This window comes from Alosa pseudoharengus, unplaced genomic scaffold, assembly GCF_046254945.1.
Source record: "Alosa pseudoharengus isolate Yale_2024_CS ecotype anadromous, Long Island Sound unplaced genomic scaffold, YU_APseudo_1.1 YU_APseudo_1.1_scf_24, whole genome shotgun sequence".
Lineage (NCBI taxonomy): Eukaryota > Metazoa > Chordata > Actinopteri > Clupeiformes > Clupeidae > Alosa > Alosa pseudoharengus.
Genome location: NW_027468689.1, coordinates 6,921,953 through 6,941,723, shown reverse-complemented (window position 1 = coordinate 6,941,723; position 19,771 = coordinate 6,921,953). Strand labels below are relative to the sequence as shown.

At 44.0% G+C, this 19,771-nt stretch overlaps 4 protein-coding genes across 9 annotated transcripts in view; 2 read left to right on the top strand and 2 right to left on the bottom strand.

Moving 5' to 3' along the window:
• Position 1: 1 nt before the first annotated feature.
• Positions 2-4,239, bottom strand: spp2 (secreted phosphoprotein 2). Its single transcript, XM_076302968.1, has 6 exons — positions 4,023-4,239; positions 3,592-3,719; positions 3,340-3,462; positions 2,047-2,154; positions 1,170-1,215; positions 2-554 (listed from the first exon to the last, which is right to left on the bottom strand). The coding sequence occupies exons 1-6, from the start codon at positions 4,072-4,074 to the stop codon at positions 439-441; spliced, it is 573 nt and encodes a 190-aa protein (XP_076159083.1). The 5' UTR covers positions 4,075-4,239; the 3' UTR covers positions 2-438.
• Positions 4,240-4,624: 385 nt separating this feature from the next.
• Positions 4,625-9,412, bottom strand: alg11 (ALG11 alpha-1,2-mannosyltransferase). The gene is made up of 5 exons (XM_076302961.1): positions 9,336-9,412; positions 8,457-8,678; positions 7,667-8,038; positions 6,589-7,178; positions 4,625-6,104 (listed from the first exon to the last, which is right to left on the bottom strand). The coding sequence occupies exons 1-5, from the start codon at positions 9,380-9,382 to the stop codon at positions 5,821-5,823; spliced, it is 1,515 nt and encodes a 504-aa protein (XP_076159076.1). The 5' UTR covers positions 9,383-9,412; the 3' UTR covers positions 4,625-5,820.
• An 18-nt stretch (positions 9,413-9,430) lies between these two features.
• Positions 9,431-15,317, top strand: cpb2 (carboxypeptidase B2 (plasma)). Its single transcript, XM_076302438.1, has 10 exons — positions 9,431-9,441; positions 10,313-10,388; positions 10,600-10,724; positions 10,818-10,929; positions 11,017-11,118; positions 11,229-11,290; positions 11,733-11,773; positions 11,990-12,192; positions 12,376-12,460; positions 15,130-15,317. The coding sequence occupies exons 1-10, from the start codon at positions 9,431-9,433 to the stop codon at positions 15,315-15,317; spliced, it is 1,005 nt and encodes a 334-aa protein (XP_076158553.1).
• Positions 15,318-15,772: 455 nt separating this feature from the next.
• zc3h13 (zinc finger CCCH-type containing 13) overlaps positions 15,773-19,771 on the top strand; it is a 19,664-nt gene continuing 15,665 nt past the window's right edge. For 2 of the 6 annotated variants that reach the window (XM_076302956.1, XM_076302954.1), the window contains exons 1-5: positions 15,774-16,112; positions 16,662-16,805; positions 18,269-18,378; positions 18,749-18,863; positions 19,602-19,719. In XM_076302956.1, coding sequence (XP_076159071.1) covers positions 16,671-16,805; positions 18,269-18,378; positions 18,749-18,863; positions 19,602-19,719 — 478 coding nt within the window. In that variant the 5' untranslated portion in view covers positions 15,774-16,112; positions 16,662-16,670. Of the gene's footprint in view, positions 16,113-16,661; positions 16,806-18,268; positions 18,379-18,748; positions 18,864-19,176; positions 19,189-19,601; positions 19,720-19,771 lie in introns of those variants that run through there. The other 4 variants (XM_076302955.1, XM_076302957.1, XM_076302958.1 and 1 more) reach the window with 4 other exon arrangements.

Sequence of the window (19,771 nt, the reverse complement as noted above, 5' to 3'; positions counted from 1 at the left end):
AGAGTATTATGGTATTTATTTAAGTGAAGAGAATAAAAATGACATGTTTACATTTACCTGTGCTGTACAGCACCAGTGCTTCATCATATATATAATACTGTGTGCACCTGGGGGGTATTCCAAGTACGTGGTTTAGTTACTAATCTGGGCATGTTAACTCAAAGTAAGTGGTAAACTTCCTACAACAAGAGCCCTATGACATTTTTGTGTTAGGAGAATGAAGCCATACAGCTCTTCTATTAGGAGGTTTACCACTTACTTTGAGGTAACTTACCCAGGTTTGTCACTAAATACCCCCCCTGGATTCAGTGAGCCATACTGTGGGTTATTGTAAAGCTGAATTGTGCGGCTTTACTAGAAACTGGGACTAAACTACAGGATGGAAGTCTCCAGGTCCATCATTACAGGTGATTGCTGATGATCTGTTCCTTTTCTGAACTACTGAAACAGGTGGTTGTTGAAGTTGTCCCCTCGAGCGGGATTCCTCTCTCTGAACGTATCGGCAGGGAAGGGCGCGGCAGTGGGAAGGTCAACAACCGGAGGGGTCACAGGCTCTGAAGCAATAAAAAAAAAAAGTAAAATATATCAACACTTCACATATTGACGCACGAGATAACACTTGTTTACTGTGTGGACAAACACACACACACACACTAACTTCACATATTGAAGCATGAGAGAACAGATTTACTGTGTGGACATGTTGTGCTTTTATGGGATACAGTGACTGTTACACATTTCACATGATCAGATGTGTTGGAGCTGAGGGCAGTTGCCAGGTGTTTGAAGCACACTGTCCCTGCAGTCTTGGGCTATTCACAATGCTCTGAGCCAGGCAGGCCTGACTCCATCAGCCTAGGGCAGCATACTCCAGGAGTTCGCTTAAGCATGCCAAAATTCAATCCAATGAAGGGGTAGCCGTGGCCTACTGGTTAGCGCTTCGGACTTCGGACCGGAGGGTTGCCGGTTCGAGCCCCGACCAGTAGGCACGGCTGAAGTGCCCTTGAGCAAGGCACCTAACCCCTCACTGCTCCCCGAGCGCCGCTGTTGTTGCAGGCAGCTCACTGCACCGGGATTAGTGTGTGCTTCACCTCTCTGTGTGCTGAGTGTGTTTCACTCACGGGATCAAAAGAGTATATATACTTATACTTAAATTCAGACGGACTTACCTCTTGGAGCAAACGGGTTGTAGACCCAAATTCTCCCCATCATCATCTGCCAGAAAACAATGAGAAGCAATTAGAAAGCACAGAAAGAATATACATAATGAAGCCCTGCTTTATTCAAGCACCTTATTCACTTTCTCGCATATACATTTTTGTTAGATAATAACTGTCTCTGTAGATAGATACACTCACACACTTTATTGGGATTGGGGCGCCTGCCAATTACACCCAGGAACTTAAATGACATGCCATTATAAAGCGCCCTCCCCCACCCCACACTCTTTTAGAGTGTCTGGAAGTTTTTGTCCATTCATTCAGAAGAGTATTTTTGAGGTCAGACACGTGTCAGAGTTGGACGAGAAGGCCTGGCTCGTAATCTCTCTTGTGGTTCATCCCAAAGGTGCTTGATGATGTAGAGAACCCTGTTCTCTGCAAGCCAGTCAAGTTCTTCCCAAAATCACATACACATGGCTTTAGGACCTCACTTTGTGTACTGTGTACAGTCATGCTGGTGAAGAGATAATGGCATATTGGTTGTTTTCTTTAGGGGTTAGGCTTGGTAAAGTGAAGGGGAATCTTATGCTTCAGTATACCAAGACATTTTGGACAATTACGTGCTTCCATCTTTTTGGGAACAGTTCGGGGAAGCCCTTTTCGGTTTCAGCATGACTATGTCTTAGCGCACAAAGCAAAGTTCATAAAGACATTGTCACATTCGGTTCCTGGCCCACTGAGATGTGGGATGGACTAGAAACGAGATGTGGTTGCCACTGAAGTTCTTGTGGGTGTAATGGCCGACGTCCCAATACTTCTGTCTGTAATGTTGTAGTGCAGATAATTGGCTGTATCTTTCTCTTTAGAACCTATCTCTCTGTCCCACCTCTTCGCTGGATTCAGAGCTAGAGCTGTCAGCTTGGCTGCACCTGAGGCCAACGAGCTTAGAACTCTCAGCAGACACACGCACGCGGGAGTAGCAGGATGCTTCCGCCTGAGACAGGATAGAGAGACAGGGAAGGAGGGAGTGGGTAACAGATGAGGCGAGGGAGCGTCCAGCACCAGGAAAGAGATTTCTGTTTTGATTATGTTTCAGTAACTATGGAAACAAACAGACAAACAACACAGAGGAGGAGCCAAAGCGACTGCCCAGAAGATTGAATGTTCCATTGTGTCACCAGTAGTTTGTGGTTGCTGAAGACATTTAAAGCATTCACCAATAGTGATAAATATTTGGTAGGTTTGCCTAAATATTCTAAAAAACAATGATTTTATATACAATTTACACCCAAAAAGTCTCATGATTGTAAAAGTTCAGTCTCTAATCTGACACATTGGACCACATCAGACCACTTCATGACTATTTATAACATGACATACATGTCAGAATAATACTAAACATGTTGGAAATATTTTCTGGGCGTGGAGCAGTTAAACCTGGTCTAAATGCATCACGATAGTGGCTGTACCACTATAATGGCTGCAGAATAATTATGCAGCACAAAATGGTAATATCAAAACATGGTGGTTAGTGAGGTTCCCCTTTAACTGTGAAGCGCTTGAAGTGTCCTGAAAAGGGCTATATAAATGCAATGTGTTGCTGTTGTATAAATGCAGTTATTGGTCGGATTGGTCAAAGTCAAAGACTGCAGTAGAAGAGGCCATCTCACGCAGTGTCCTCTGGCTGAGCTGGGTTGCGTCATTAATCTGGCAGCTCCTCAACCTCTCTAGCGCCCATTGAACTGAACATTCTGTCTACAGTCAGAGCTCCCACCCACTGTTTCTGACAGCAGTCCAGCTGTGAACTCATTGAACTTGTATTGGTCAACATCTCTTCCATTGTACATTGGTCCAAAGACAGTCACACTGTCCCAAAGAGACATGTTTATATTTTTGTGCTTTTGACTTTTTTTCCCCCTCTCCCATTTACAGGAGGGCTATGGTAAAGGCACTTACAGTAAGTTGAGACTGGCTAAATGAACAAAGTTTACTTTCACATTCATTTTGAACTATAGCAGTTATGTGTCTGAAGGAATGTGGAACGAAACAAGGACAGACATCTGGATAGCAAGGAAATACTCTCACTGGCGGTCAGTCACCGCCACTGTCTACAGCTGTAGCTACAGAAACCTTAAGGAGGTGTGAGCATGTGGAGGGTTAAGGTTGAGAGGAATCATACCACAAAGAAGCCTCGACGGAAATTGCAGTTCAGAGGATCCGCCCCAGAGGTCTTCAGACAGTCCGTCTCCCTCACGGCAAAATTCATCATCAGGTCGTGTGTGTTCATCCCCAAAGGAACCACCTGTAAACAAACAAATTATGTTTGTTATATGAGGAATACATATATGTATATGCAAGTCTTTGATAAGCTGTTATTTTATACGGTCCAGGTGGGAACAAAAAAGAAGACATTTTAACGAGGTGTTCTCACCCTCTTGACAGAGCCTTTGGTCAGCCTGAAGAGACGATCTCTCCCATACTGAGAGTTGACCTGGTCCAGAGACATCTGGATGGCCTTATCAGCCTGCGGGGCCAAGTCCCACTGCAGTAGTGGGAAGGCTGTAGGGGGAAGCCAAGATGAAACATTACATCAACTGGACACTTCTGTACACTTCAGGCTACATCTCTGACAAACTTAGAGCAGCTAGTCTTGAAAGCATAAACCACTACAAATATATGTGCCGTTGTATATACAGAAACATATTATCAGAGTGTCATCATCCATTACAAACATACACAAAACTGCACTCTGCACTCTGGAATGACATTTGAAGCCAGATAGTATTCACTGTTAGTCCTGAAAGCCAGAGCCGATGTTTACCGTGTGTTCTGAATCAGCGGCGTGCGCCCGCGTTCACTCACCTGAGGCCCCCAGACTCAGGATCAGCACCAGCGAAACAGCCGCCACTTTCATCTTGCTCGCAGTTTGACAGTACGAGCTTCCAAAGTCTTGGTTTCTTAAATACCTCTCTGCTCTGCTCTTCCCCCCCTACTTCTTTTCCCGGTACAGTGACCTGTTCAACTTGGCAGCCCTTCAGTGGTGGTCAGAGCACAAACTCCTCTGTCCTTAACTGCACTCACACACACACTTATCCTCCGTAACCCATGGCGCATGCCAATGACAGCTGGAGGGATGTTTGTGTGCTCTGCCTCCCTCACATGAATCCAAACCAGGAGTTTTTTACTGATGAACACCCAATCAGTGAAAGAAGACGGTTACAAATCCCTACTCACATAGGGCTCGCAATGTTTGTAGAATGTGGTTTGAATATATCCGGAATAATACACTGATGAGGATCAAATGTTCATGTGTTTTTCATATGATTTACAGGAAGTGCTGGAAGTCTTTGTAAACGGAGAGGAATTGTTGCTCATTTTAGAGTTACTTCTTAAGCCTAATGGAAACATGCCCCAGGCTAGAAAAGCAAGAACAAAATTCTTCACAAAGAACAAAACAACACTGCTATTGTGAAATAATTTATTTTGGAAATACATTCATTTGGATCATCATTTCAAGAAAGCATATCCACATTCCTAGTTGACACGCACATAAAGCCAAACTGTCTTGAGCACTGACAGAATTGTAACAAAGCAAGAAATGAGATTCCATTTATCAAAACAAACAAAAATGATCAAATCACTAGTTCACCTAACTGAAATGACAGTTGGTCAAAGATTGAATAAAACTACCAGAGACTGGAATTGATGGTTTGGGGGGAATGCAGTAGGACACGGTGATGCAATACAAACAAAACACTGGGCAGGGCAACCATATTAGGGGTTTGAACACATCATAAAACATTGACTAAGTGCTAAGCTACACCAGGCACGTAACTGAAGCGTTCCGTTCGCTTCCACTGTAATCTATGGAAGTAGCTACACCAGATGTGACAGTGGTGCGTACGTTTGAAAAAAATAGACCAGTCTTCTAAAATGGATTTTACGCATCGCGAACAGAACGCTTCAGTTATGTGCCTGGTGTAGCTTCCCTGTCAGACAAGATGACAGACAAAACAGTGAGACTCTTCAGTCTGATGTCCACACGCTCAGCTCCACTCTGGCGCCACTGGAGGCAACCCTGCACCCACTCCCAGCCACTAGATGGCGCAGTCTGACTATTACTCCAGGAAAGTTTCTCTTACCCCAAGTAAAACTCAGTACCAGCATCCAAACCTAGAAAACTCAGGAAAAGCTAAACTTAATCCAACACATGGTGTGTGTGAAGTATTAGATTACACTAAGCAACATATCAGTCTGCCGTCCATGTCTTACTGCCAGGACTTAGTGTGTGTGTGTGTGAGAGCTCAGGGATGGAATGCAGTGGTGTGTGTGTGTGTGTGTGTGTGTGTGTGTGTGTGTGTGTGTGTGTGTGTGTGTGTGTGTGTGTGTGTGTGTGTGTGTGTGTGTGTGTGTGTGTGTGTGTGTGTGTGTGTGTGTGTGTGTGTGTGTGTGTGTGTGTGTGTGTGTGAACATCAGGCCAAGCAAGCGTGAGTCCCACTGGAGATCTATACTGTAGGACAGAAGGGTAGGTAGTGTACGCATATCTGCATATCCGCATGGGCGCATGCATCCGTTCACCCACACACCCCTGGGGCCACATCTGCTCCCTCGTCTGTCCAGAAATCAGTCCACACTCTCTCTTCGTCCATCTGCTGTCCACTCACCGCTCCAGCGTGCCCATCAGCGGTTCCATGGCCGCTAGGAAGGACGCCTCGAACTCCTGATCGGAGAAGCGGGCGACGGATTGGCGGGCTCGGCGGCGAATCTCCATGCGCTCCGCCGCGGTCAGAGAGAGGATCCGCTCCATGGCGTCGGCGTAGCCGTCCTCGTCGTCCGCCAGGAATCCCGTCTGCCCGCCCTCGTACGGGACCACGATGTCCAGCTTCGGGCCGCCAGACTTGTGGGCCAGAATGACCGTTCCTGCAGCCATGCACTCCACCACACCTGGAGCGGAAAATACAGAAGTCAGGCGGTCAGTCAGGGGACTACAGCCAAGTCACGCGGTCAGTCAGGGGACTACAGCCAAGTCAGGCGGTCAGTGAGTCAGGGGACTACAGCCACTGCATCTTATGGCTCAGTGAAAAACACAGACCATATTCATCATTACCCATATTCAGACGACTGTTACAAAAAGTCAATAACATTAGATAGTAACAGCGGTTTACGATAACAAATAAGACATTTTGACACAGATTTAACAATTTAACAACACCGATTTAGTAGACTGTAGACCACAGTCTGACCCCTAAATTCAGAGCCATATTAAAAATGAAATTGGCAAAGAAGTGCCAAGAGTATGAGTTAAGTTCAATAGAATTCAGTGTTATCTGTTGAAAAGAGGGAGTTGAATTCAGTGTTATCTGTTGAAAAGAGGGAGTTGAATTCAGTGTTATCTGTTGAAAAGAAGGAGCGTGTTCTCCTTCCTTACCGATGCCAAAGTGTTCGTTCCACATGGTGTGCAGGCCGACTGTGGCCTCGGTGAGCTCTTTCTTCAGGTCTTCGAAGGGAATGTTGAGTTTGAAGTCCACCCTGTCGGCCACACCCAGCTCCTGGCAGAGACCCCGCAGCATCAGCACCCGCTCCTCGTCGTCCTGGTTACGGCATCCCCCCACCAGCACCAGCTTCACCGCCTCCCGACCCCCCGGCTTCCCCGCTCGGCGCTCCAGGAGCTTCCGAAACGCCCGGATCTGGAGCCGGTGGTCCTTCTCGGGCCGGAACTGCCCCACCGACACGACGGAGTGACACTTGCGGTCTTCGGCTCCCTCTTTGCCGGCCTCCTGCTCGTCCTCCAGCGGAGCGCCGAGGAAGGACTGGACGTCGCAGGGCGGGTAGACCACGCTGGTGCGGTTTGGCGCCCGCCACAGCGCTAGGATGTGGCCGAGCGTCCAGGTGGAGTTGACCATGACCACGTCACTACAGGAGCCGGCCAGGCCGTACAGCAGTGCGAAGGCGCAGTAGTAGATCACCTTGATGGCGCTCAGCAGTGGGTTGCTGCTGATATAATCCGCATTGTTGAAGCTGAGACAAAACACAACAGTCAATGGCAATGTCCATTTATTTACGTAGCACTTTTATACTCAACGGCAGTTGACCAAAGTGCTGACCAAACTGTGTAAACATCTTGCTACACTGCTATGGTTTTATGATAACTGTAGGATGAACACAACAGTGAGTATAATCAGATAGAGGTCACTGACAGGATACAATGATACAAACAAATGTTGAGCCTATAATAATAAATAATAATAATAAATAATAATAATAATAATAAAACACAAAAAAAACATATCTGCATTGTTGAAGCTGAAAAAATACAACATCTTGCTACATTGCAGTGGTAATCTGATAATTGTAGGATACACAACAATCAGTATTATCAGATAGAGGCCACTGACTTGAGAATATGATATGATCAAATGTTGAGCCTATGAATGTCTAGCTTAATCCTACATACACAAATTACAGTTGTGTTGCACATTAGAGTCCCCTCCTTATCCCCATCTTACCGAGGGTTCCTCTCCCGCACTACGGACAGCATGTCTGTGCTGATAGTGGGGTAGTGGACATAGCTGCCCACCCGACAGCCGCCCAGGTAGCGGAAGATGGGCAGGGTGAAGGCGTAGCCCATGGAGTCGATGTAGAGGTCCGGCGTGAACTCGTAGAGCGCCTCCCAGCCCAGGAAGATGGAGCCCACGCTTTGACCCAGCAGCGTGAAGTGGGGGTACAGGCTGGCCTCCACCAGCTGACGGTGCCGCAGGAACACAAACTGGACCGGCCGCGGCAGGGCGATGTTGAAACGCCGCCGAGCGCCGGCCAAGATCTGCTCTCCAGTCACGCCCTGGTCTCCAGTGTAAACCACAAACTGCACATCAGGATACCTGAGTGAGAAAGTAGAAGTATAAGTATATATACTCTTTTGATCCCGTGAGGGAAATTTGGTCTCTGCATTTATCCCAATCCGTGAATTAGTGAAACACACTCAGCACACAGTGAACACACAGTGAGGTGACGCACACACTAATCCCGGCGCAGTGAGCTGCCTGCAACAACAGCGGCGCTCGGGGAGCAGTGAGGGGTTAGGTGCCTTGCTCAAGGGCACTTCAGCCGTGCCTACTGGTCAGGGTTCGAATCGGCAACCCTCCGGTTATAAGTTCGAAGCGCTAACCAGTAGGCAGGCCACGGCTGCCCCAAAAGTGTGGTTGAGAGTTGACATTGGGAGCCAACGATTACACTGTGATATTATTAAGAAAATCAGCATGTTTATAGTGCTTCGAGCTTCACTCTGGGGTTCCTCACCGGTTCTGTAGTGCTCTGAGGGCACACCACAGGACCCTCTCCCCTCCACCTCCAGCGTTACAGTAGGGGTGAAAGAAAGCCACGGCGGGAGCCGGGTCTCGAGCCCGCCTGGCCTTCCGGTTCATCTGAAGCCATGCTCGCACCCCCAGGATGAGCAGGAAGAGCCCACTCGTTAACACCACGCACAGGTACACGCATGGCAGCACCAACGACCATAGTAACCTGTATGAAGGGGAAAAGACACTATTACAACAACTCAATGTTTACACAATGTCTACACAATGTCAAAAACAAACAAGAGCTATTTCTACGAATCACATCACACCACACCACACAATATCACTACTGACTGCCTTGATAAACCAAGACAAAACGTCTAGGAAATGCATTCTGGACACTGCACTGTACAGAGTAAGATGGCTTAAATCAAAGTTCTAGACAAAATCTCTGCTTCAAAACTTGTTCCATCACACAAAAGGTGACAACATGACCACTTTAAAAACATCATGTTGTTCCAGCTCACACCCAGGCTTAGCTGACGTTGGCATACTGCAAACTGACATATAAATTAGTATCGTCGCTAGGTTAAACTTTGCCTGCAACAACAGCGGCGCTCGGGGAGCAGTGAGGGGTTAGGTGCCTTGCTTTACAGTTAAACTTTACACCCGTGGTAGAATAAGCAATTGTATACACATTACCATTCATATTCTGATAAAAGTTACAAGTATTGACTGGATTCGCGAGTCAGCTAACTAGAAGCTAAGCTCTCCATAAGGGATGCCGAGTCCTGCATGGGGTTGTTAACCGTGACTCGGATTTCCGTTTCTATCTGTGTGCCCTACCGCTGTCAATACATATATAATATCTTTCATTCATTACCTGATTAAATCACAGAGGCAGAGAGTCAAGTGATCGTGGCCTGACATCTTGTTGACAACACAACATTTTCCACAACCCGGAAGTGTGTTACGCTGATGTCAGAGAAGTAAACGGACTCTGCTGATGTCATTATCCTTCACTAATCCGTATACTGCCACCTATCGACGTGGGTGTAACATCTAGATAAGAGAAGGCCTTTGGAGGGCTATTCTTGTGTTGTGTGCAAATGTATAAGAGAAAACTTAACATTGATATACAGAGGCTGAACAGTAAATATTAACATTTGTCTTTAAATAAACCAGATAGAATGGTAGAGATGAACAGAATTCAGAATCTGTTTTGTTAAAAGTTAAACCAGGGAACAAACAACTCAAAAATCAATACCGCTCTCTTGCCCCCTTTAGCCTACTCCTGCCCGTTGAACTAGTTTGAAAGAAGTCTTTTAGTTTTCAGACAGATAAAAATGAAGCTCCAGCTACTGATAGTTTTTGTGCTAAGCCTAGACAAATTTCCTGAAAAATGTCAAAGTGCCGCTGAAAAGTAAGTTGTTTTCCTTACAAAGGATGTTATCATCTGTTTAACATTTGTTATAGAAATGATTGACCATGTATTGCACCTACTGATAGTAAAGTAGTATTTTAGTTAAGTATTTAAAATTGTGGATGACTTCTTATCCAATTATCCAAGTGTATGACACAGGCACCTAATCATTTTACATTTAATCCTTTCAGTACCCTCCTAGCAAAACCATCTTACAGAACAGATAGGGCTACACTTTCATTAACATGTGGTCACGTTGCCTGTTGATGTACCTTTGTTGACATACAACTAGCATGGTTTATGTCTATCATACATGAAAGCCATTAGTGATATCAAACTATTATGCATAGTTTTATCAAATGTGTTATTTACTTGAATATGAAAATGAAATATAAAAATGAAAATGTTATTCTTATTTCTTATTATGTGGTGTTCAGTGGTAAAGTTCTCTCAATCACTGCATTAACACCAGAGCAGGTGGATATCCTCAGAAATATATCATCTCAATTTGAGGTATGGCAAGATCTTACTTAAGGAAAGACATCATATACAGTACACAGTAAATATTTAATGTGTGTGTGTGTGTATGTGTGTGTGTTTCTATGAACATCATTGGCATAAGGGTGAATGTTTCTAAAGTTTATTCATCTAAAAAAAAAAACATACCCAAAATGTGTTGTACAGCAGGTTACAGATAATTGAGTTACCTTGGTCTCATCCTCAGACAGTACTATGGCAGCCAGCCTCGCCAATTCACATCACTGCAAACACAGAGGTGCATCTATACGTCCCTGAAGAGAGTGTGCTTGATGTAACAGCACAGCTCGAAAGCAACCAATTCACCCACAGGTGAGATATGGAGGACCTCATATTTATTCATATGAGTGTCTTCCAATTCGATTCCTTTTCAAGTGCCTCAAACTCCACATTTTGTGTTTATAGAGTCATGTTGGAAGACACAGAGCAACTCATTGAGATTCAGACCAAAAATGATACCAAAGACCCACGATTGAAAGCGACATCATTCTATGAACGTTACCATAACTTGGAAGAGGTAAGAATTTATTTTGTGTTTCAGCAACGATGGGTTACTAACTTGCAAGTGTAGCTAATTTTTGATTGTGGTCTTTTGTGTTGCCAGATTTACCACTGGGTCAACAAGACAGCAACGGATCATGCAAATATGGTGAAGGTGCTCCTCATTGGGTCATCGTTTGAAAAACGGCCACTCTATGTCCTGAAGGTGAGAACTTCACTTTTATGGAGTGTATACTTTCATGTTTAATGGGTCTGGGGGTTATTTATGGAATATTCATATCAATAATAATAGTTTCTGTATTCCTAACCTACTAGCTATCTGGCAGAGCAAGTAATACACCAAAGAAAGCTATGTGGATAGATTGTGGGATCCATGCAAGGGAGTGGATCTCTCCAGCATTCTGCCTGTGGTTTGTGGACAATGTTAGCACCCCTTGCCTTGATAACTTCCACAAATAATGTGATACCTATACAGGACACGTCTGACTGTGTACCTATGTTAATATATCTGACATCATTTCACATTCTTCCTGGTAGTGCATAAATTATTATGGTTTAAACCGTGAGATTACGGAAATGATGGACGCCACGGACATCTATGTTCTGCCAGTGATGAATCCAGATGGATATAGATACACTTGGACTACTGTAAGTCATATCTCATATACTGGCAACTCAAAGCCTTGTTTAGCTTTGTTTAATCTACAGTTTCTATACGCAAAACTGTTTTATGTTACATTTAAAGTTACTTCTTTATACTTTACACAAGAAACGTATGTGGAGAAAGAACCGGTCCATTCATCCAAACGGTGTCTGTGTTGGAGTTGATCTAAACCGCAATTTTGATGCAAACTGGTGCAGTAAGTACAGACGAACTGCATTCTTTTCCAATATCAGCATCATAGGCCTAAGTTTAGGACTACGGTAAATGTGAATGAATTTGGTGTTTCTGTGCTTTTAGGGATCAGTGAAAAACGAATTAAATAGATATGCCTTTGTCTACAGGTGTGAGATGTTATAGCCTACAGTACTCTTAAACACTGACACCTGAACATCACTCTCCTTCTCTGAAACAGCATCAGGGGCCAGCAGCAACCCCTGTGATGACACATACTGTGGGCAGTACCCAGAGTCTGAGCCCGAGGCTCAAGCTGTGGCCAACTTCCTGCGTAGCCACAAGGCCACAGTGAAGCTTTACGTCTCCATCCATTCCTACTCCCAGATGCTGCTCTTCCCCTACTCCTGTGCACACGAGCTGGCTGCCAACCACGATGAGCTAGTCAGTGAAACCTTTTTTTTTTTTCAGTACAAAATCTAAAAACGCAAGATTTGTTTCTTGCCACTGTCCTATTTGTTGAGTGCTGTTTGATGAGTGTTGGTGAAACAGAATTTTAAGCGGACAAAGACAGATTTTAATTTGTTTTGCAGAGATTGATGAAAGTATTCTTGTGTACTCATGCAGAATGAAATGGCACAGGACGCTGCCAATGACATCCAGAGGTATTACAGGAGCCATTACAAAATTGGCCCTGGATCAAAAACCATATGTAAGTAGTTTCCATTTGAGCCTCGGAGCCCCTCAGAAATGGGGCAAAATATCAGTTCATACCAGAAAGTTTTGCACAACTTTGCACAAATGTTTCTGGTACACACCAGAAATTCTCTTGTGGGCATGAAAAAGCTTAAAGGAACCGTATGTAAGATTGTGGCCAAAACTGGGACTGCAATCACTTTCAAATTACTGTAGAGCGGTGTATCCCCTCCCCCTCCCCTCTGACTGGCAGAACTGGCAACCCGGATGCCGAAACACTACTGACTTTGTGATTAGTAGATAGGTGGAGGGTGGCGCATCAGGCCAAAACACAACATGACAACATCAACATCAGTTGAGGGCTGTAACTTCACTTTTTTTAAATGACAATATCAGGGGGTCAAGAGCGTGCAGATTAGCTTCGGCATGTTAGCATACGCCATTTTCAAATATGGCGCTGCATGGAGCATTTGGAACCAGCTCCATGCACGAAAATCCGTGTTGGGCACGAGCTCTCATGCGCGTACATGTTGGTGGGCGGGTACCTATCCGGCGGCTACAGCCAAACGTTATTCAGTGCGTATTTCTTGAGGATCCTATGAGAAGACGTGCATATTATGGTTGTTTATCCATCATATGACAAATAAACAAATAAATTAAATTGTATTGATCTTGTTTCGTTGTTGTTTGTCCCGAACAAACATAGCCTAAACATGATTAAAGACAATAAATTACACAACAGCGGCATAAAGACCTTGTCTCGTTACACCATGGGTCTTCAACACGTTGCTCTCAACCTATAGCCGCCCCCTTTGGAGCTTGCCAGAGGCTGAAGCACTAGGCTACTACATTTAAACACAATTATTGCCGCGAGGCATTTCAGCCTACGAATTTAATAAAAAGTAAACAATGCATAATTTAAAAAAAAAACTCAATTTAGGCTACTTCATGCAATAAGGTTTCCATTAGAGCACAGCGCACGTTCAATGAATGAAGGAAAGGCCTTGTCTCGCAATAAACAGCTGGAAATTCCAAAATGTTTTCAACTACACGAAGCTTTACAGTGATCATCAAATACCCTCTAGATTTAAATGCCCATCAGTCTCAACATTTAACTATGTAATAAAAGTCAAAAAGTAAATTAAATCCCATACCAAAACCGAAAATCGTCTGCGTTTGATAGCCTGGTATGCCGCTCCAAACAAAACACATGTCTCACAATAACGTACAATGTAAGAAATAAAGGTCTGCCTCGAATAAGCCTACCTCAAATAAATACCTGTGCTTTGCAGCCTAAGTAAATAGCAGACCCCGGACATAATGTAGGATTTACGGAAAGTATGCAATCATACGATGTTGGACGCCTGGCGATGCTCTGGCCGTCTACTGTGCCTCTGACACCGCTGCCTCATTTGGATGGTAACTCCACAGGTGAGCGCGAAGATTGGATGTCGTGGATGCGTAAGTAAACTGTTTTTTGCTGAGTCCGCAGACAACATTCTCTTTAACCGTTACTTTACCATCTGCGGTGTAGCCTACAACTCAAAGTAAAGACACCACATTTTAGATGAGTTGGGGACGTAATTGTCCGCTCAGGCAGACCGTTCTGTGCGTTTTCTTCAATACTATCTTTAATAATATTGAATATCTTCAATATTATTTTCAAAACAGGGTAGCTATTGAAGACTCTGGCTCCAGTCATTATTGTGGCTACTGGCTATTATTGGCTTGATTTGGTCATGGGCCAACGCTAGAATACGTTTAGAGCACCCGCTATGAGATGGCAAACAATAAAATAAAAAACAAACTAATCATAGACTGTAAAAATGCGCTACACTTGGCACTAAAAACCGAATGGTTTATTTATAGTTCGACTACGGATATTTCACGTCATGTTCGAATGCATATTTGCAGCAGGACAGCAGGCAAACCGCTCTTAGTTAGAGCCGCTGTGTTATCCAATGAAATTAAGTTGCGCTTCAGGGCGACTCCACTCGGACTCCATGCGCGTTCCCGAGCAACTTTTTCTTCTTCTTGTTATGAGGCAAGGACTTTATGTGCATTATCGCCACCCTCTTACTGGAGGACGACTCTCTTTTTACAGAATATCCAATAAAAATCGACGTTGGTCCATGCGTCATTTCCAGCTTTGTAACTTGGCGCATGGTCAGAGCCGACTGGCGCTGGATCCGAACCCCAGTGTTCAAGATGGCGTTGACTATGAATTGGCCGGATTTACTAGCCTAGCCTCCACCATTCATTTGTATGGAGGGCGGGACTTAGTCACTCTGTTATAAATAATACCTCCATGGACAATATCCTGGCCGGACTACTGTTAGATAGATAGATAGATACTTTATTGATCCCCAGGGGAAATTCAAGATTCTGTTGTCAGTCATATAAGTATTTGAAATGAACATGATTTCTTAATGTCTAGTGGCATAGCAGGGCCATTTTATGATTAATTGAAATACATTTCTTACATAATGGTTCCTTTAAAGATTTAATACTGCAACAAACCACTCTCCCGATGGAAGAAGTTAAATTCTTCCCCCATGAACACCATTTTACAACCTATATCTAGCAGCCAATAAAGCATAGTTGTATATGTCTGTGTCCATACCTTTCTGTGTGACAACTAAGAGCGCTACTATTTTGAACATGACCCTCCATGTCACTTTATAGATTTGGCTCCAGGAGGATCCGATGACTGGGCTTATAACCTTGGGATCAACTACTCTTTCACTTTTGAACTGCAGGACCGCGGCAGGTATGGATTCCTCCTGCCACCGAATCTCATCGCCAATGCATGCAAAGAAGCGCTCTTGGCATTGAAGAGTATTTCTCTCAAGGTTATCAAAAGAATACAATGAGCTTATGTTCACATGGAGATATAGGCCTTAGTGCTATTGTCATTTAGTAATGTATGTGATTTTCTGTTTATTTTGAAATGTGTTTACATTCATATCCAAATAAATCAATAAATGCACCATAAAATCATTGTCAGTTCATCCATTTATGAGTTCAGTTCACCCACTGTCATTTGTCCATTGCAACCACGGTTTACATGGATACTCTTTTGTCCAAAGCGACATACAAATACAAAACAATATAATACTTAAATTTAACAGGGATCAAATTGAAATGTTGGTCAGACTATAATGAGAATAGCAATAGTAAACAATGTCAATTCAATCAATAGCGAAATAAACAATAAAAATGAGGGGGAAAAAAGCAATAATAAACAATAATGTCCATTCATGGTAAGACTACATTAAGGAGAATATCAATAAACAATGTCAAATTAATCAACAGCCTAATGGAAATAAAACAATAAGTAACATATTACTTAGCCTATATGTAAATATTAATGCATGGCATATCGTGGATTCTGCAGAAGTAGGTCTTTTTTTACAACACACGCGGCCGCCTCACACTACACCTCCAGTTTCCCATGGTGCATTTCGGTAATTCATCTAGCCTCAAACTATACGTATTTCTATGGCCTGAAAGTTAGCTGGCAAAGTGCTTAGCACCCTATCGCTAACAACATGAAGGCGGGTCGGGTAACCCCGGTGATCAAAAGGCAAGATTTTAACTTGTAATTATAGAAGAGAGATCTCTCCATAGTCTGTGAAACTGGACACGACGCCTGATTAATAATTTGGGTAAGAACATGGTTCAAATACAACCATGGAAAATGAGCGACGATAGTCATGCAGTCCTTTAGCAAGAATGGCTAACGTTAACAAACACTGACCCGCATGTATCTTTTCCAGAAATGGCTGTCCGCACCAAATAATGCAAATCATGTTCAAATTGCATGCAGATGTCGAGAGATTATTTCAACTGTGCACATACTACATGTTAAGCAATCTCTCGACTAGCTGGGCTAGCTAGCCATTTCCATGCGTAGGTAACTAACGTTGTAGTAGCTGCAGCTAACTAATGTTAGCCTCTGGTACCTTAACGTTAACATTGCTCTGCTTCACTTGTTTGTGCTGCAGCGTCATTGTTTTGCTAACTAATGTTAGCTAACAAGCCAACCCATAGACTAACTTTAAACAGACATTACAGACATAAATTACAACTCGGTTGTACCCGGGCGTGTCGGCACCATTAATTCCTCGGAGATTAGGCCTTTGCATTGTGTCTGCAAACACAGATGGTGTGAATTGATGGAGATACACACTTACACTCTCAACCTTTTGTCTTAGCTCTGCAGAATGTCCAAGATCAGGCGGAAGGTAACAGTGGAGAATTCGAAGACCATATCTGACAGCAGTACAAGCACCACACCCTCTCGAAGGCCCAGTGTTTTTGAGAGACTCGGCCCCAGTACCGGAGGGAATGCTGCGGAGGTGAGACACCTTTCAGACAGATGTACATTACAGTTATTCAGTTAGCAGACGCCTTTATCCTAAGCGACTTACAGAATGAGAAGTAACATTTAAGCTACAGTGCAGTGGTGACCTTAGGTAGGAGTAATTATAGTATTAGTATTAGTCTAGTCCAGGGGTGGGCAACTAATTTCCCCAAGGGGCCACATGACAAACTGGGACTGTTGACGAGGGCCGGACCCAAAATACAATCAAGTCTGAACTCAATTCTGTCCAATTCTATTCTGTTCTTGTATAACATTAAGTAAATCATATGGTTTTGTTTACTACTCGTAAGAACAGATGAAAATGTGAGGGAGACAAAGGAAAAACAGCAATAGTCTATGTCCAGTATTTAATCCTCATTCTTGAAAATGATTTTTTGACATTGACATTTTTTTTTTTCAGTTTTCAAAGACTGATATAAAAAGTACTACAATATCTATATAATTAGGCTAGGCCATGAAAATGTGAAGGAGTCAGTACAACCATAGGCCTGTGCCACCATTTCATCAACACTCAGCAATATTTCATCATTAAATCATTACCATCATTAAATTAACTCTATGCAGAATTAGACTATGAAAATGTGGAGCAGACAATAGTAGGCTAGGCTGTCATTAGTTAGTCAACATGCACAAAGAAAACTATTTTAAAAATGTAGGCTATGTTTTTGCTTTAACTTTCTGCACAAAACTGTGATTGGTCAACTCGCCCTGTGTGTTGAGCCGGCTGCTTTAAGCAACCTGTGGGTAGTAGCATCATACTAGTTCGCTAACATAAGCTTTGCAAATAAACTCAGACATATTTTGGTTACAATGACGGGGTTATCCGAATGTAAACTATCTATCTGCCAGTAACGTTTTGAAATTAACACTTCGTATCGCCAACAAACAGCAGGAGTTCGTTCTGACAACCTTTGCGGTGGTGAGCGACGCAGACATAAAACTTTGAAAGGTTTACGCCGACTTAAAGGCAACTGCATTGTGTCGACGCAGAAGCATAAATTCTATTCACCAGCACAATTCAGTGAGGGTGTTTACATCGTATGCATCCACGCACAAATGTATGGGCGTACAAATAGCAGTCGCTTTCAAAATAAAAGCAACGATATTGATTTACGTGCATTGTCTCTATGCTAGGCTCTTGACTATTTGTTCTTTCACGGACCTTACGCGGGCCGGTCAGGGAAAGCCCACGGGCCGGATGTGGCCCGCGGGCCGTATGTTGCCCATGTATGGTCTAGTCAGTATAGTATAACGAGGTAGAGGAGGGAAGAGAGGAAGGTGTATGGTAAGTGTGTGTTTGGTGTTACGATGTAACATACTGCCAACCAATATACAGATCTTTTCTTTTTCACACATCAGTTTGTGTGTTGTAGGAAGCCCAATCTGGCCAGACTGATCAACTCTTAAACATGTTCTTGAAATATGAATTTCTTTCAGACACACTGTAGAAATTGGTTAAAGACTGGGAACTGCAGTTACGGCAATACTTGTCGCTATACACATGGAACTCAGCCAAGGGGCAAAGGCTTTTCTGGAACGTTTAGCAGGTAAGGCACGTGCAGATTGGACTAACACACACGTACAAACACACCATTGCCTTTTATCCTTTGATCTCCAAACTAAATGTAGATGTGGCGTGTATGTGTAATGGAGGCAGACTGAGCTAGCGTGCTAGTTGCCCGTGTAAATCATCACAGCCCTAACCTTAAGAACGCTTCTAACCGCTGAGTTGGAAGCCTGGGCTTTTAGCTCAGTGGTTAGAGCGTTCGTCTCCCATGCCGGTGTGTGTGTGTGTCTAGGTGGCGGGTTCGAGGCCCGTGAGCGGCGAACGAACCGACCTTGTGACATATGCAATGCAATGTTTGCGTGTATGTGGTGCCGCTGTACTCTTTAACGCCCTTTTCTCCGTCACTGCAGGTCAGCAGAGAGGCCCACAGGGGATCTCCGGGAGAGGATGAGGAATAAGAGACAGGATGCTGAAGCAGATGCCCAGAAAAGAGACCCAGAAGAGCCTACATCACCCACAACCAGAGTAGGCACATGACCTTTAACCCATATACCCCTCGTACATCACCCACAACCAGAGTAGGCACATGACCTTTAACCCATATACCCCTCATACATCACCCACAACCAGAGTACATCACCCACAACCAGAGTAGGCACACGACCTTTAACCCATATACCCCTCATACATCACCCACAACCAGAGTACATCACCCACAACCAGAGTAGGCACATGACCTTTAACCCATATACCCCTCATACATCACCCACAACCAGAGTACATCACCCACAACCAGAGTAGGCACACAACCTTTAACCCATATACCCCTCATACATCACCCACAACCAGAGTAGGCACATCACCCATATAACCCCCATGAACACACACGCCATCTCTAGCCTACATCACCCGCAAGCACGCCATCTCGTCTGCATTTCTCATTGCTACTGTTAATTTAGTATGATGCTGAATCTACATGTGTGACTGTATTATAGATAGGTTATCATACCTCAGAGAAGGCGTGGTGTTATCTACTGTGAAACGATACAGATCGTAAGCTGTGACTAGTCAACATCAGTCACACCATTGATTATTTTAAACTTTGTCTTTATGAGACATATGATGTCTTCTGTGCTTTCATTTGTTTTTCTGGCAAACTCCCAGACAAGCTAGTGGGGACAAAGACCTTTCGTGTGTGTGGATCAGACTCGCTGACTTGACCTCACTCTTGTGTGTGTGTGTGTGTGTGTGTGTGTGTGTTAGCAGAAGCAGCGCGACTCATCTCGGGGACGGCACCGGGAGAAGGAGGACATAAAGATTACCAAGGAGAGAACTCCAGCTAGTGAGGAAGAGCCAGCAGAGTGGGAGGGCACCCGAGAAGGTGAGCGGGACCAGAGGGACTCGGGAGCTTGACCGTTGGACTGTTTCCTGTC

Excerpts from the sequence above, each read along its gene's own strand:
- alg11 (XM_076302961.1), bottom strand. The coding sequence starts at position 9,382 with ATGTCAGGCCACGATCACTTGACTCTCTGCCTCTGTGATTTAATCAG. Across the intron at positions 7,179-7,666 it reads GTGCGGGAGAGGAACCCTCG|CTTCAACAATGCGGATTATA; the intron begins GTAAGATGGGGA and ends GTTTTGTCTCAG. Across the intron at positions 6,105-6,588 it reads GAACGAACACTTTGGCATCG|GTGTGGTGGAGTGCATGGCT; the intron begins GTAAGGAAGGAG and ends TTTCCGCTCCAG.
- spp2 (XM_076302968.1), bottom strand. The coding sequence starts at position 4,074 with ATGAAAGTGGCGGCTGTTTCGCTGGTGCTGATCCTGAGTCTGGGGGCC. Across the intron at positions 3,720-4,022 it reads CCTGAGTCTGGGGGCCTCAG|CCTTCCCACTACTGCAGTGG; the intron begins GTGAGTGAACGC and ends TTCCCCCTACAG. Across the intron at positions 3,463-3,591 it reads CCAAAGGCTCTGTCAAGAGG|GTGGTTCCTTTGGGGATGAA; the intron begins GTGAGAACACCT and ends GTTTGTTTACAG.
- cpb2 (XM_076302438.1), top strand. Across the intron at positions 10,389-10,599 it reads ATATATCATCTCAATTTGAG|ACAGTACTATGGCAGCCAGC; the intron begins GTATGGCAAGAT and ends TCTCATCCTCAG. Across the intron at positions 12,461-15,129 it reads CCCTGGATCAAAAACCATAT|ATTTGGCTCCAGGAGGATCC; the intron begins GTAAGTAGTTTC and ends GTCACTTTATAG.